This window comes from Dendropsophus ebraccatus, unplaced genomic scaffold, assembly GCF_027789765.1.
Source record: "Dendropsophus ebraccatus isolate aDenEbr1 unplaced genomic scaffold, aDenEbr1.pat pat_scaffold_940_ctg1, whole genome shotgun sequence".
Classification (NCBI taxonomy): domain Eukaryota; kingdom Metazoa; phylum Chordata; class Amphibia; order Anura; family Hylidae; genus Dendropsophus; species Dendropsophus ebraccatus.
Genome location: NW_027210540.1, coordinates 42,613 through 57,776, shown reverse-complemented (window position 1 = coordinate 57,776; position 15,164 = coordinate 42,613). Strand labels below are relative to the sequence as shown.

Below are 15,164 nucleotides of genomic sequence, written 5' to 3'. Positions count from 1 at the left end.
TTAATTCAATTTTATTCACATCCTTACAACTACTCAAACAGGCTCCAACACTGAATAACGCACACATACTTAAGAATAAACCTCTAAAATGAAAAGCCATGGCAGGTTTCCAAAGCTATGACAAGATTTCCTCAAAACAAGTGCTACTAGCATATTATCTTTTCTGAACAAACTAAAATGTTTAGTATGTTGTAAATGTTTTGTTACTAACACAAAGCGTCTTGAAGATGTCACTCTTTTCACTCTAAACATCATCATTTTGAAATGTAGGGTTGGAGTATTGTTTGGAATCTCCATTCGCCATCTTGTTATCTGCATAAATTGTAGTTCCAATAGGTGGCCACTGTTTGTCCTCTTCTAAAATTGCCCTTAACTTTTTATAGTTGCTACCAGGTTTTAGCTTGAGACATTTCTTCAAAGCCAGCCAAAGAGCTCTGTTGTCCCAGAATAAATTCCTACAGAAGACAATGAAAAGCAATCAAATAAATAACAATTTCCTATTTTATGGCGATACGCTATTAATTAACAAAAAGTACAATCATGCCAAACAACCCCCTGATTTTCTTGTCATAGGGTCATAGGTATTGTCCCATAGTCAATTTTCTTCCTTTCTATTTTTATTTTTACAACAAATGACTATAATTCATTTATCTCAATTACTACTTGCATTATTCAGAGTTGGGCACAACCTACTTAGTAGAGAAAGCAAAACAGGTCTGTCAATGATTAAAAAAAGGCCTAGATGCTTATCTAATAACAATTACTATCTGGGTGATCATGATTCTGAGAATTCAAACTATTATTTCTGCGAAAGGGTGAACCTGAACTGGACTGGTGCCTGTATAAACCTCTGTAATTTGGTACTATATATATTTTTTTAAACCATGTATTTATGGAATCATTGACAAGTATATTTGTTCAAAATCATTCTTTGAATATCCTGTTTCTTTAATATTATGTTCATTGATTTACATTTAAACCTAATGTCATTTTTTTCTATAGTAATCTCCCAACTGTCCATGTGGATTTATTTTTGAAGTTGAAAAATCTCTTCTAAATAACTTAATTGTTGACGTATGTGTATTACATATTGCCTGTCAAAATCATATGATAATTAGTTTAAAATTATCACTTTAGAACATTTCATATAATTTTATATTATGATACTAACCTCCACTATGAATGACACAACAAAGACATACAATCAGTATTACTAACATGTGGACCCTCCAGCTTGTGGGTGTGCAGACGAGCTGTAAAACAAAATCCAACCGACATTAACAATAATTCGGATGGTTGAAAAGTGCTAAAAAGCACATTTTAGGAAAATACTCTTTGGTTATATTGCTTTAAATAGGCTTACCTCCAAAACAACATACATGTTTCTTGAAATCAGCAAATATGAAGAACAAAGTTAGAGCAAACTCTAGTATTAGTGTGGCCACAAAAATATCTAAAGCAAAACAAAAGAAGTCATTTATTAGTTAGTTAAGCTTCTAGGACTAATTCTATACTGAATAAATATTAATAAACTACAATATAATAATAAACATATACAAATAAGTACAAGACATTGACTTACAATTAGTATACAGTGGTTTTTCGGAAGGGTTTCCCCTTAGAGAAGATAAAGGCCAAAATCACAAAGTGTACAGCAGTGAGTAGCCACAGTGTTGAATTCTCAAAACTTTCATAGTTCTTCTTTGTTCTTTCTGAGATAAGTTCATGAGTAAGGTTTATGTTCAAGCTTGTGTTTCCTGGATGACAGGCACTATTAGGAATATCAGTAAAAGTTAAGCATGGTATTATAAGGCACAGAATTAATAGAAAACATTTTTGCCATCTGGCATTCTATTAACCCCTTAGTGACCGCCGCACGTATTTTAACCGGCGGTCACTAATGGGCTTTGTTCCAATACGTACACCTTTTAAACGGCGGACGCATTGGAATAAATTACCGCCCGACGGCGGCAGCAGGGCAGGTCCTAATGAAGGTCCCCGGGGCTCACCATGGAGATGCCTCTGCTCGGCCATACAGAGGTATGGCCGAGCAGATGCCTGTCAGCAAGTAGCTGACACTAACACAATACACTGCATTACATCAGTAATGCAGTGTATTGTATCAGTGATCGATGATCACTGATTAGTATTACACTAGTGTACAGTAATGTACACTAGTGTAAAGTTAAAAAAAGTGCACCAAACACACAAAACACCCCCCCAGCCCCCCAATAATAAAATGCATTACATTCCCCATACATCATAAAAGTGATCAAAACCACAAATCCTATACATATTTTATATCGCCACGTCCGTAAGGACCCAATCTATAAAACGATATCAATAATTATACCGCACGACACACGCTGTAAAAAGATTTAAAAAAAAAAAAAAAAAACAGTACCAGAATAGCTGTATTTTATCAATCCACTTTAGAAAATACATCATAAAAGAGATCAAAAAGTCCTATACATATAAAACTTGGTATCAATAGAAACTACAGATCTTCCCGCAAAAAATAAGCCCAAAACAAGCTCTGTCGCACAAAAGATAAGAACGCTATGGATCTTGCAATGTGGCGACAGTTTTTGTGGGTTTTTGCTAGGAAGATAGTTAAAAAAAAAACTATACAAATGTGGTATTGCCGTAACCGTAGTGACCCAGACAATACATGTATTATGTTATTAGTGACCGCCAATACGGATTTTTATGGCGATCACTAATGGGGCTCTATTCTGCTGCTCATCAGCTCTTTATGGCAATGGGCGCAGAATAGGGCAGAATGTGGGGTCAGTCCTGACCAGTCCCCTCAGCGGCGATTGCCGTTATTAACAGTATAACGGCGGCCACCGGTAAACGTGCATTGCCAGCACAGCTGAACACTTTCATCTCTTCTCACAGTGAATCCACGGTGAGAGGAGATGAAAACCTGCCCCCCCCGTCCCCAGAATTAACTCTATTGACCTAGGTCACTGACCATCCCCTCCCTGGGCGGCCATCTGATCCAAGATGGCCACAGCCATCACTGTGAACAGACTCTGTTCACAGTGATGGATTCCTAAAATGATTAATGCTTCATTCTCTTCACCACCGTAGCTGGCAGAGAGCATGGGCAATGATCGAGGATCACCCGGCGTGGTCCCAGTACAAGCGAACAGTGGGTATATACTGATCGCTTGTTCCAAATGGTGCCAGCACTTTTTTTTACTTATGTCACCAAAGTCAAGTGCCTCGGATTACCCGTAACCACCTGGAGTACCTATAACCACCCCAGATTACTCATAACCACCCCAGATTACCTGTAACCACCCCAGTTTGCCCATCAGCACCCCAGACGGCCCATCGCCACCCCAAATTGCCTGTCACTACCCCAGATTGCCTGTAACCACCCCAGATTACCTGTAACCACCCCAGTTTACCCATCATCACCCCAGATTGCCCGTCAAACCTTAGATTGCCTGTCACTACCCCAGATTGCCCGTAATTGCCCGTAATCTCCCCAGATTACCCCGGATTGCCTGTAACCACCCCAGATTACCTGTAACCACCCCAGATTGCCTGTAACCACCCCAGACAGCCCGTAAACCACCCCAGATAGCCTGTAACCATCCCAGATTGCCACAGACTGCCTGTAACTACCCCAAATTGCCTGTAACCACCCCTGATTGCTCGCAACCACCTCAGATTGCTCGTTACCTATCCCCAGATTGCCTGTCGCCACCTCAAATAGCCAGTAAACACCCCAAGATTGTCCATTACCACCACAGATAGCCAGTAAACACCTCCAGATTGCCCGTAACCATGCCATATAGCCAGTAAACACCCCCAGATTGACCGTAACCACCCTAGATTGCCCGTAACCACCCCAGACTGAAAGTAACCATCCCAGATTGAAAGTAACCACCCCAGATTGGCACAGACTGCTCATAACTACCTCAGATTGCCCAAAACCACACCAAATTGCCTGTCGCCACCTCAGATAGCCAGTACACACCCCAAGATTGTCCATTACCACCCCAGATAGCCAGTAAACACCCACATATTGCCTGTAACTAAAATGACACTCCATCTTCTGAGGCCTGCTGTGTGCCCATACAGTGGTTTATGCCCACATATGGGGTACCATTGTACTCCGTTACAAATTTTGGGGTGCTTTTTCTCCCCTGTTTCTAGTGAAATTGAAAAATTTCAAACTAAACAAACATGATATTTTTTATTTTTTTCATTTCTATGGTCTAGTTTTGAATACTTTCCTCCAAAACCTGTGAGGTCAAAATGGTCACCACACCCAAAGATGAATTCTTTAAAGGGTTTACTTTCCTAAATGGGTGACTTTTGGGGGGGTTCTATTCTGCAGACATTACAGGAGCACTGCAAACGCACCTGGCGCTCAGAAACTTCTTCAGAAAAATCATGCACTGAAAATGCTAACTGGCGCTCCCTTCCTTCTGAGGCCAGCTGTGTGCCCATACAGGGATTTATGCCCACATATGGGGTACTGTTCTATTCAGAAAAACCGGTTACATATATTGGGGTGAGTTTCTCCCTTTTTCCTTGTGAAATTGAGAAATTTCAAACTAAACAAACATATTATGAAAAAATACTATTTTTTGAATTTTTACTGTCGTCTTTTGAATGCTTTCCTCTAATACCTGTAGGGTCAAAATGGTCACCACACCCCAAGATGAATTCTTTGAGGGGTGTACTTTCCAAAATGGGGTGACTTTTGGGGTGTTCTATTCTGCTGACACTACAGGGGTACTGCAAACGCACCTGGTGCTCAGAAACTTCTTTGGCAAAATCTGAACTGGAAATGCCAATAGGCACTCCTTCCCTTCTGAGCCCCACTGTGTGCCCATACAGTGGTTTATGCCCACATATGGGGTACCGTAGTACTCAGGATAACATGTGTTACAAAATTTGTGGTGTATTTTCTCTCATGTTTATTATGAAAATGAGATACTTTAATCTTAACAAATATATTATTGGAAAATTTCTATTTTCCATTTTTTTTACGGCCTAATTGTGAGTACTTTCCTCAAGCCCCTGTAGGGTCAAAATGCTCAGTAAACCCCTAGATTAATTCCCTATGGTGTGTAGTTTCCAAAATGGGATCAATTATGGGGGTTTCCAGTATACAAGCCTCCTAAATCAACTTAAAAAAATAACTGGTCCCTAAAAAAATTTGATAATTTGCTGATACATTTCTAAGCCCTGTTACACCCTCAAAAAGTGAAATAGGTTTACGAAATGAAATCAGAATAAATAGGACATATTGATAATGTGACTTACTAACTAATTTTTGTCATGTGACTTTCTTTTTTTAGAAGCAAAGAATTTCAAAGTTCGTAAAATGTTCGTAAGTTCGTAAAATTTTTCAGGATATTTTGATGTTTTTCACAAAAAACACACAAGACAGTGACCAAATTTTGCCACTAACATAAAGTACTATATGTTACGAAAAAACTATCTAAGAATCGCTAGCATACATTAAAGCATCACTGAGCTATAAAGCGCATAAAGTGAGACAGGTAAGATTTTGAAAAATGAGCCTGGTCATTAAGGCCCAAATAGGCTTGGTCCCTAAGGGGTTAAAAATAAAAAAATATATATATTTTAATGATATGCAGCAACTATGTACTGTCCCATGTTTCAACCCATAAGGCACCAAATAAGATACTGGATGCGACAGATCCAGCTTGGTTGTATCTGATGTTTCCATGCAGCAGAGGCATAGATGGAAACTTAGATTTTCTATATCTAAGAGAATTTTTCGATATTTAGCAACCATATTCTAAAAGACACACTTTATTGGGCTTCAACCCACTTCCAAATATTTACCTGTAAACATCAGTTCTGCTGTACCACGATTGCTCCTGGATTATGAGGAATGCATATGTCTGCATAGCTATTGTGAACAGAATATTGTACACCACAGACAACAGCATGGATGGAGAAATCAGTTGTCCTGGTGGTCTGTACGGTGCAAGTTTATGATATGCAGGTGTTGAACTCACTGAAGAAGGTAATAGATAAAATTTAGAAGAAGAAGGTCTACTTTTACATGTTCTAATTTAATAACATGATTGTCTTGAAGTAAATGATTAATACTTAATGGGTCACAAAATAGAGATGAGCAACGTGCTGTCAATTTACTTTAGCTCTGTGAAGTGAATTCCTGCCAATTCGTTAAGGAAATTAGCAAAAAAAAGAAAAAATGCTGGTTGCACATGCTGTCTGGAGGGTCACTGGGCAGGAGAAAGGGATTAACCATAATACCTAGTGCCTGTCCAATCAGCTGCAACCCCTCTGTGATGTCAGCACCTCCCCCTCTATATAAGGTGGGTTTGTTACGGAGGTGGCCAGTGTGCTGTGTGTGAAAGGAGAGAGCAGGATGGCAGCAGGCAGTTAGAACAGAGCAGAGAGATAAACAGAGTGAATTAGGGACAGAGAGGAAAGGAATGGCAGAAATTAGATGATTGGCTGATTGCTTTTTTTTTTTTCATTTGTGATTTTCTAATTTTTGACACTTTTACAACATGCTTTAACACATTCATCCGTCTTTAATAGTCCCAGGGCTGTAGCTACTATAGTTTTAGCTGTTTTAATGAAATTTTTTAAGATTCGATTTGCAAATCCTTACAAGTTTGAAAAAAAATTTGTGAAGCTTGTGAAAGGAATTTGAGGCTGCTTTGCTCATTTCTACTCAAAAAGGTTCAATTATATCAACGATAACACAAAATGAAAAGTGAAATTTATTCCAGTGGCACGCTGGGAGAAGTGTTTCCCTTTGCATTGAAATCATCTTCTTAGCAGTTTATAAAACAAAAAATTCCAGTTAAAGGCTGTAATTCTTTATGCCACTTCTAGAGGGAGCTCATTGTATATGCATTCATTATCATGCTCAATGACAGTAAATGAGTACAAGATTTTATCTTTTAACTTTATCTACTGATGAGTGCAGTAAATAAAGAGATATAGAACAATACATTAACCTTACATTAAAAAAATGCAACTTCTACAATATATCCTAATTTATTTATTGTATCTAATCATCTATTTACTAAACAGAATTGAATACACTTTCCTACCCAAGACCATCCTAAGGAATACAAATATCATTATAGCAATATAATTGCGAAAAGTTGTTAAAGGGATCACTACTTTACTGCTCTCACTGGTAAAGTAGCAGTGGAAGGAATTATAATGGACCCTAAGGAACTTCCAGTAATCAGGAAGTTCCTTAGGCTCCATTATAATTCTGTCCACTACTATTTTACCAGTAAAAGTGAGGATGAAAGGTGAGAGTGTGCACTGACTATGTCTGCCCTTTAATTCTAACAATCAGCGTGGTCTCAGCACCCAGACCTCCACAATACAAACTTCTGACATTTGGCTGCTTCTATAGGTTGCAGTGTAATTGGCCGCTGCAGTTAAACAAAGGCAGTTGTTGGAAACCTTGCAACAACAGCCGTGGTTTAATGAAAAAAAACAAACAGTGTGAACGAGGCCTTAGGCTTAGTTCCCACAATGGGATTTTGCAGCCATCATCAACAGACAGCCGTCTTTTGGCACTAAAATGATGTCTCCCCACAGAGACAGCCATTGTTTTCCCATTTAGGTAACATAGCCTGAATTAGCATTTTATGGACATATTTCCCTTAACGCATCCAGAGAAGTAAATCCTAGTAATGTTGCATCCAATCAAGTTTAGTATAGAAAGTTATGCCTGTATGAAATCAGAAACATATAGAGGTACTGTGCAATTGGCCTTATAGACCAATTATATATAATGGCCCAAATGGTGAACAGTATATCACACTGGCCAGGAGTCAAATATTGAATACATTTATGATAAGCCTAATTTTGAAGAAATCTTTTAATGTAATAAGTATAAGGCTATGTTCACTCAACATACTTTTTTGTTTTCAGTCTTGGATCTTTTCCATTACAGTGAATGCAAACAATGGCCGTTTATACACACAACGTAGTGAACGATGGCTTTTGTTCAATGGGGCTGTAAAAATAATGTCAATTATTTCCCAACGTTGTCCATAGACTTCAACGCAATTTTCAGCCTTTTTCTTTTTTTTTCATCTGTTTGCACATTTTTATTTTGACTAAAATTTACATATTTAGCTTTTATTTTACTGTGTATGAACCTAGCCTAAATATAAAAATGCCACTTACAACCTACAGTTTGGATATGTTAACACAAAGTATTTTTGTCAGTCTTTTGGTCAGGTCTTTTCCAACCAAAACCCTGACGACCACAATGTCCTTTTAAAGGCCATTTGTTCAGACGGCCATTATTTCCTAGCCAAATAACTTTCATTATTTCAAAAAAATGGATGTTATTTGGCCGCACAACAATAGCCGTCCAAAAACATTTTGTCAAACAGCCAAAAAAAGATGTGTGGTCATGAGCCAAACTGTGCAAATCTTTCTGTTCAATACCTCTGTATTGGCTGCAGGAACGTTCTCTTTTAACTATTGATTTGTTGGCACCGTCGGGTGTGCCTGCCAATCAAATAGCCATTCACTGCAATGTAATGTGCGAACAGCTATTATTTCCGGACGCTGTTCACTGGACAGCATCCGGAAATAATAGGCCGGTACATTATTTTAACGCCTGTTCTAAAGAACTGGCGTTAACATAACGCTGTGTGAATACAGCAGGCAGCATTGCATTGACTTTAATGCAATGCCACCCCTGCAGTAAAGAACGGATGCTGATTCCATTGCAATCAGCGTTTGTTCTTTACTCAAAAATTACATTGTGTGAACATAGCTTTGCCCTGTCAGTTGCACGCCTGATTATGGTTGAAAAAATACTGACCAAACGACTGACGGAAATACTATGTGTAAACATAGCCTAACATATTATCAGCTTCCTTTCTCACAAAGGCTATGTTGACAAAACGATTTTCCTCTCTGTTCTTGAAAAGAAAAAATTATGTCTGTCATTTTGTGTTTAAGGGTGCCTTCACACCTACCGTATCGCAGCAGAAAATCCACTGCGGATCCGCAGCAGATCCGCAGCAGATTTAACTAAATGAATGAACACAGCATCAAATCAGCACTTACAAATCTGCTGCGGATCCGCAGCGGATTTGACAGTGCATATTTAATGCTGTGTTCATTCATTTAGTTAAATCTGCTGCGGATCCGCAGCGGATTTTCTGCTGCGATACGGTAGGTGTGAAGGCACCCTAAAATTACGTACCTCCTGGGCAAAAGCAAATGCGAAACGTGCGTTGGAGGTTCAGGTATTATATCTCTTTAGTACTGTATCTCTCTGTGAGTCCTAGCTTTGTTTACTAGGCATTTGTGCAATACATGTAGGAACTCTATTTATAACCCGGGGAGAGTTGGCAATGGTGTGTAGTGTTTACAGACTTCTGTGTTACCTATGTAATTACCATTGCTGCATGTTATAACATATTGCATTCATCCTGAGTGTTGGTACTTCTGTGTGCATGGCTACAGATTTTTAACTGTTGATCATGTATTTTTATGTGATATAATAAAAAAGTTTATGGTTCTGATAAAATTTAATCAGGTTTATAGGAGTTGTTTGCGTTCTACAGCCTGGACTGGCTGTGAGTGGTCTTTATAGGAATATATTAAAAATTACGTGCATCATTTCGCCACCCGTGCAATGACGGCGGTTGGTAAATTATTCTAGTTTGGGTTACTAATAGAGATGAGCGAATAGTATTCAATCGAATAGCTATTTGATCAAATACTGGACTATTCGAAAGATTCGAGTTCGATCAAATATGTGATCGAATATTTAAATATAAATTAACTTTAGTAAAACAGCTAAACAATTTTTTTAGCTGTTTTAATAAAGTTTACTGCTCCCTGGGAAAGCAGGGAATCAGTATTACAGAGCACGGTATTACCGGCAATTGGCAATTGCTGGCAATAATGCCGATCCCTGTAATAGTTAATATTTAATTAATAAAACAAAGTATCGTTCTAAAAAAATTAGTTTCGTTGTTCAATAGCTTAATTAAAACTAATCCATGCTTTTGCAATTAAATATACTGTTAATAAAAAAATAAATATATAAATAAATGTGTGTATATATATATATATATATATATATTTACAGTATATTTAATTGCAAAAAGTATGTATTCGTTTTAATTAAGCTATTGAACAACGAAAATAACTTTATTAGATTGAAAATGTGTTTTATTAATTAAATATTAGCGTATTTTTTGCTTTATAAGACTCATTTTTTAGCAAGAAAATATCTTGCTAAAAAGTGCCTGCATCTTATATTCAGGAGACAGGGCAGCCCGACACAGGTATTATATCTCTTTAGTACTGTATCTCTCTGTGAGTCCTAGCTTTGTTTACTAGGCATTTGTGCAATACATGTAGGAACTCTATTTATAACCTGGGGAGAGTTGGCAATGGTGTGTAGTGTTTACAGACTTCTGTGTTACCTATGTAATTACCATTGCTGCATGTTATACCATATTGCACTCACCCTGAGTGTTGGTACTCCTGTGTGCATGGCTACAGATTTTTAACTGCTGATTATTTTAATTGCCGATGTATTTTTATGTGATATAATTAATAAAGTTTATGGTTCTGATTAGTGATGAGCGAGTACTAAAATGCTCGGGTGCTCGTTACTCGAAACAAATATCTCCCGATACTCAAGTGCTCGTTTCGAGTAACGAACCTCATTTTTTGAGGGGACTCAGGTTCGGTAGAGGGAAGGTTGTGTGAAAACCTGTCAACCTCAGAAATTGATGGAAACACAACGGAAATGGACAGGAAACAGCAGTGGCAGCATGTATGCATGCCTCTGAGGCTGCCTAATGGCTCCATTATGCCTAATTCTGTGAAACAGCATGGTTAAAACAGAGGTAGACACAGGGACCACCCAAAAACTCAGCCTGACACAGCATGGCAGTGAGAACACAGGGAACCACTAAAACAGAGGTAGCTTATCATGAACCACCCAAAAATTCAGCCTGACACAGCATAGCGGTGAGGATAGAGTCAACACGGTAGAAGCGGTAGCCAGTCAGCCTTCCAAAAATTAGACCAGACCTAGCATGGCATTGAGCTCACAGAGAACCATTAAAAGTGAGTGAGGAAGAAAGTGAGCCTCCCCAAAATTAGGCCAAACACTGCATGGCATTGAGCACACAGAGAACTGCCTGGATCAGCAGTAGCCAACATGGAGGCCAGGCAGGAGCAACAGTATCCAACATGGAGGCCAGGCAGGAGCAGCAGTAACCAACATGGAGGCCATGGAGGAGCAACATTAGTTAACATGGAGGCCAGGCAGGATCAGCAGTAGCCAACATGGAGGCAAGGGCAGGCACACCAGTAGTCCGCAGCAGTCAACATGGATGCCAGTTAAGGCCCAGCAGTAGTCAACATGGAGGCAAGGGCAGGCACACCAGTAGTCCGCAGCAGTCAACATGGATGCCAGTTAAGGCCCAGCAGTAGTCAACATGGAGGCAAGGGCAGGCACACCAGTAGTCAGTAGTCTACATGGATGCCAGTTAAGGCCCAGCAGTAGTCGACATGGATGCCAGTTAAAGCCCAGCAGTAGTCAACATGAATGCCACATAAGGCACAGCAGTAGCCAACATGGAGGCAAGGGCAGGCACAACAGTAGTCAACATGGAAGCCAGTTAAGCCCCAGCAGTAGTCAACATGGATGCCAGTTAAGCCCCAGCAGTAGTCAACATGGATGCCAGTAAAGGCCCAGCAGTAGTCAACATGGAAGCCAGTTAAGGCCCAGAAGTAGTCAACATGGATGCCAGTTAAGCCCCAGCAGTAGTCAACATGGATGCCAGTTAAGGCCCAGCAGTAGTCTACATGGATGCCAGTTAAGGCCCAGCAAAAAGGAGGCAAGGGCAAGCCCAGCCGTAGTCAGAGTAAACAGAGGTAGCATATCATAAACCACCCAAAAAATTCAGCCTCACACAGCATGGCGGTGAGAACACAGTGAACAAGGTGGTAGCCAGTTAGCCTTCCAAAAATTAAACCAGACCTAGCATGGCATTGAGCACACAAAGAATCCTTAAAAGTGAGTGAGCCTCCCAAAAATTAGGGCAAAAGCAGCATGGTTTTGAGCACCCAGAGAACCATTACAAGTGAGTGAGGCAGCAAGTGAGCCTCCCAAAAATTAGGCCAGACACAGCAGGGCATTGAATGCACAGATAACCATTACAAGTCAGTGAGGAAGCAAGTGAGCCTCCCAAAAATTGGAGTGAGTCCAGGGGCTGGGATATGTAGTGGACATGAACCCGGGTGCTGACAGCTAACTGGCTAGGCCAGTTGTCAGTTAGCACTCACCATCAAGGGTACACTTGATGCCTCTTGACGGCTACACAAAAAAAATAAAAAATAAAACAGCAGGCTGGTTGGCGGGAGCGTGATCAGCGGGCCCTCGTCAACCAGTCCCGCTCCTCCGCAGACGTAGTGTGACGTCAGAGCATGGCAGTGAGGACACAGAGAACCATTAGGAGTGAGGAAGCAATTGAGCCTCCCAATAATTATGCCAGACCCTGCATGGCGGAAGAAGACTTGAAAGTTGGCTGAGAATTGTAGGAAGAGGAATAGGAGGAGAGGAGATACCAAGAATCTTCATGTTCAGCTGCTTTCCCCGGGTGGACAGTTGATTTCAGGTGAAATCCAGGCTTTGTTCATTTTTAGAAACTTCAGCCTGTCAGCGCTGTCAGTGGACAGGCGGGTGAGCTTATCAGTGATGATGGCACCAGCTGCACTGAAGACCCGCTCTGACAACACGCTAGCGGCAGGGCAGGCCAGCACCTCCAAGGCGTAAAGTGCCAGTTGGGGCCACGTATCCAGCTTTGAAACCCAGTAGTTGTAGGTAGCAGAGTGATCATGAAGGACGGTGGTATGGTCAGCAAGGAACTCCCTCACCATCTTCCTGAAGGCTTCCCCCCTACTTTGTCTATACTGGGGACGGTTGACATAGTCTTGCTGGGGTGCCATGAAACTGTCAAAGGCTTTGGAGAGTGTTCCCCTGCCCCTTGACAAGCTGCCTGCTCTACCGCTCCTCTCCCCCGCTCTTTGGCCCACAGAACTACGTCCTCTGGCGCTAGTGGTGTCAGATGGGAAGTACGTTTTCAGCTTCTACACCAGGGCCTGTTGATATTGATTTACTCTCATACTGCGTTCCTTGGCAGGAATGAGAGTGGGAAAATTCTGTTTGTACCGAGGGTCCAGGAGGGTGAAAACCCAGTAATCTGTGTTGTAAAAAAATTTTTTAACCGTCAGGGAGATATTGTGTCCCTGCCCGCCAGCACTTGTCTACGTGCCCGTGGTTAGGTGGAACTTGTCGCTGACCGCGTTGGTCAGGGCACGGATGATGTTATCCAACATGTGCTGGTGTAGGGCTGGGAAGGCACACCGTGAAAAGTAGTGACGGCTGGGGACAGAGTACTGAGGGACAGCCACTGCCATGAGGTTCCTAAAAGCCTCTGTCTCTACCAGCCGATAGGGCAGCATCTCCAAGCTCAGCAGTTTGCCTATGTGCACATTTTGGGCTTGTGCATGCGGGTGAGTGGCAGTGTACTTGCGCTTCCGTGCAAAGGTCTGCTGCAGGGACAGTTGAACGCTGTGCTTGGACACCTTGCTGAAGGGTGTGGAGCATAGTGGAGGTGAAGGGGTGCATGTAGGGTGGGAGGCGCTCGTGCTGGGGCCTGGGCGGGGGGACTGACAGAGCCAGCACCTGACACAGGGGAAGAAGCAGGGGTGCGACTTGCAGTCACTGAATGGCCTTGGTTCCACTGAGTGGGGTGTTTAGCACTCATATGCCTGCGCATGCTGGTAGTGGTTAGGCTGGTTGCACACTACAGTCCGTCGGTCATCCGCAGTTTCTTTAAAAAACCTCCAGACTTCAGAACATCTAGCCCTGGCCACGGGAGTTTGACTCCGTGAAACAGTTGCTGATCTACTTGCTCTGCCCCTGCCTCTCCCTCTGCCCACCCCTCTTCCTCTTCCAACCGGTCCTGCGGGTGAACTTGCCTCCCCCTCAGAAGCACGGTCTTCACTAGGCTTATCCATCCAGCTCCGGTCAGTCACCTCGTCCTCTTCCACCAGCTCCTCACTCTCCTCCTCACTTTGAGTTACATCCATGACAACAACCTCACTGTCTGACAACCGGGTCTCATCATCATCATCAGACACCTCTTCCAACCCCGCTTGCAAGTCCCCACTCTCATCACCCACTGAATGCGCGAGCTGCATAGTTTGGGCATCAGGACAGATCGACTGCTCTGGTCGCTCTGACTCAGGGAAGGATCCAGAAAACAGTTCCTGGGAGCATGGTGGTGGATCTGGAGCAAGGGTTCCACTTCCTTGGGTAGCGTGGGCGGACGGCGTTGAAGACTGGGTGGTGGATAAGTTACTGGACACATTATCCGCTATCCACATGATCACCTGTTCACACTGCTGCGGTTTCAATAACGGTCTACCTTGAGACCCCATAAGTTGGTCAAAGAAGCTAGGGAGTGGACGTTTGCGGTGTGCCACTGCTACCTCCTCAACAGGTGCTGCTGTGTCACCCTGCCCTGAAACACAGCCTCCAGAAACCACATTGCACACTTGGAACCCCACGCCCTCGACCCTTACCCCTGGGGTTCACCATTTTATGGACACTGCACAGTATGGAACTGAGATAGGCCTTGCGTATGAAATACAGATCTTGAAAAATAGTTGTAGTAACCAATGGTTTGGTGGGGCTCTACGGTGCTATCTGGTATGGGCACCAACTGTAAACACTTTGGTATGGGCAACAATGAGCAGTGAAGTAAGTTCTATGCAGTATGCACTACAACTCCCAGCTATACAGTGCAGTACACACTAGTTTAGGGGGGGGGGGGCTTGATGGTGCCATCTGGTATGGGCACCAACTGTACACACTTCCTGTCACCCCAATACAATGAGCAGTGAAGTAAGTTCTATGCACTACAACTCCCAGCTATACAGTGCAGTACACACTAGTTTAGGTGGTGCTTTCTGGTATGGGCAACAACTGTACACACTTTGTCACCCCAATACAATAAGCAGTGAAGTAACTTCTATGCACTACAACTCCCAGCTATACAGTGCATTACACAGTAGTTTAGGTGGTGCTATCTGGTATGGGCAACAAC

At 42.0% G+C, this 15,164-nt stretch overlaps 1 protein-coding gene across 1 annotated transcript in view; it reads right to left on the bottom strand.

Moving 5' to 3' along the window:
- Positions 1–1,584: 1,584 nt before the first annotated feature.
- Positions 1,585–15,164, bottom strand: part of LOC138781140 (probable cation-transporting ATPase 13A4) — a 34,377-nt gene continuing 20,797 nt past the window's right edge. Inside the window, exons 9-10 of the mRNA XM_069956768.1 lie at positions 5,842–6,016; positions 1,585–1,771 (exon numbers count right to left, since the gene is read on the bottom strand). Of these exons, the coding sequence (XP_069812869.1) occupies positions 1,585–1,771; positions 5,842–6,016 (362 nt within the window). The remainder of the gene's footprint in view (positions 1,772–5,841; positions 6,017–15,164) is intronic.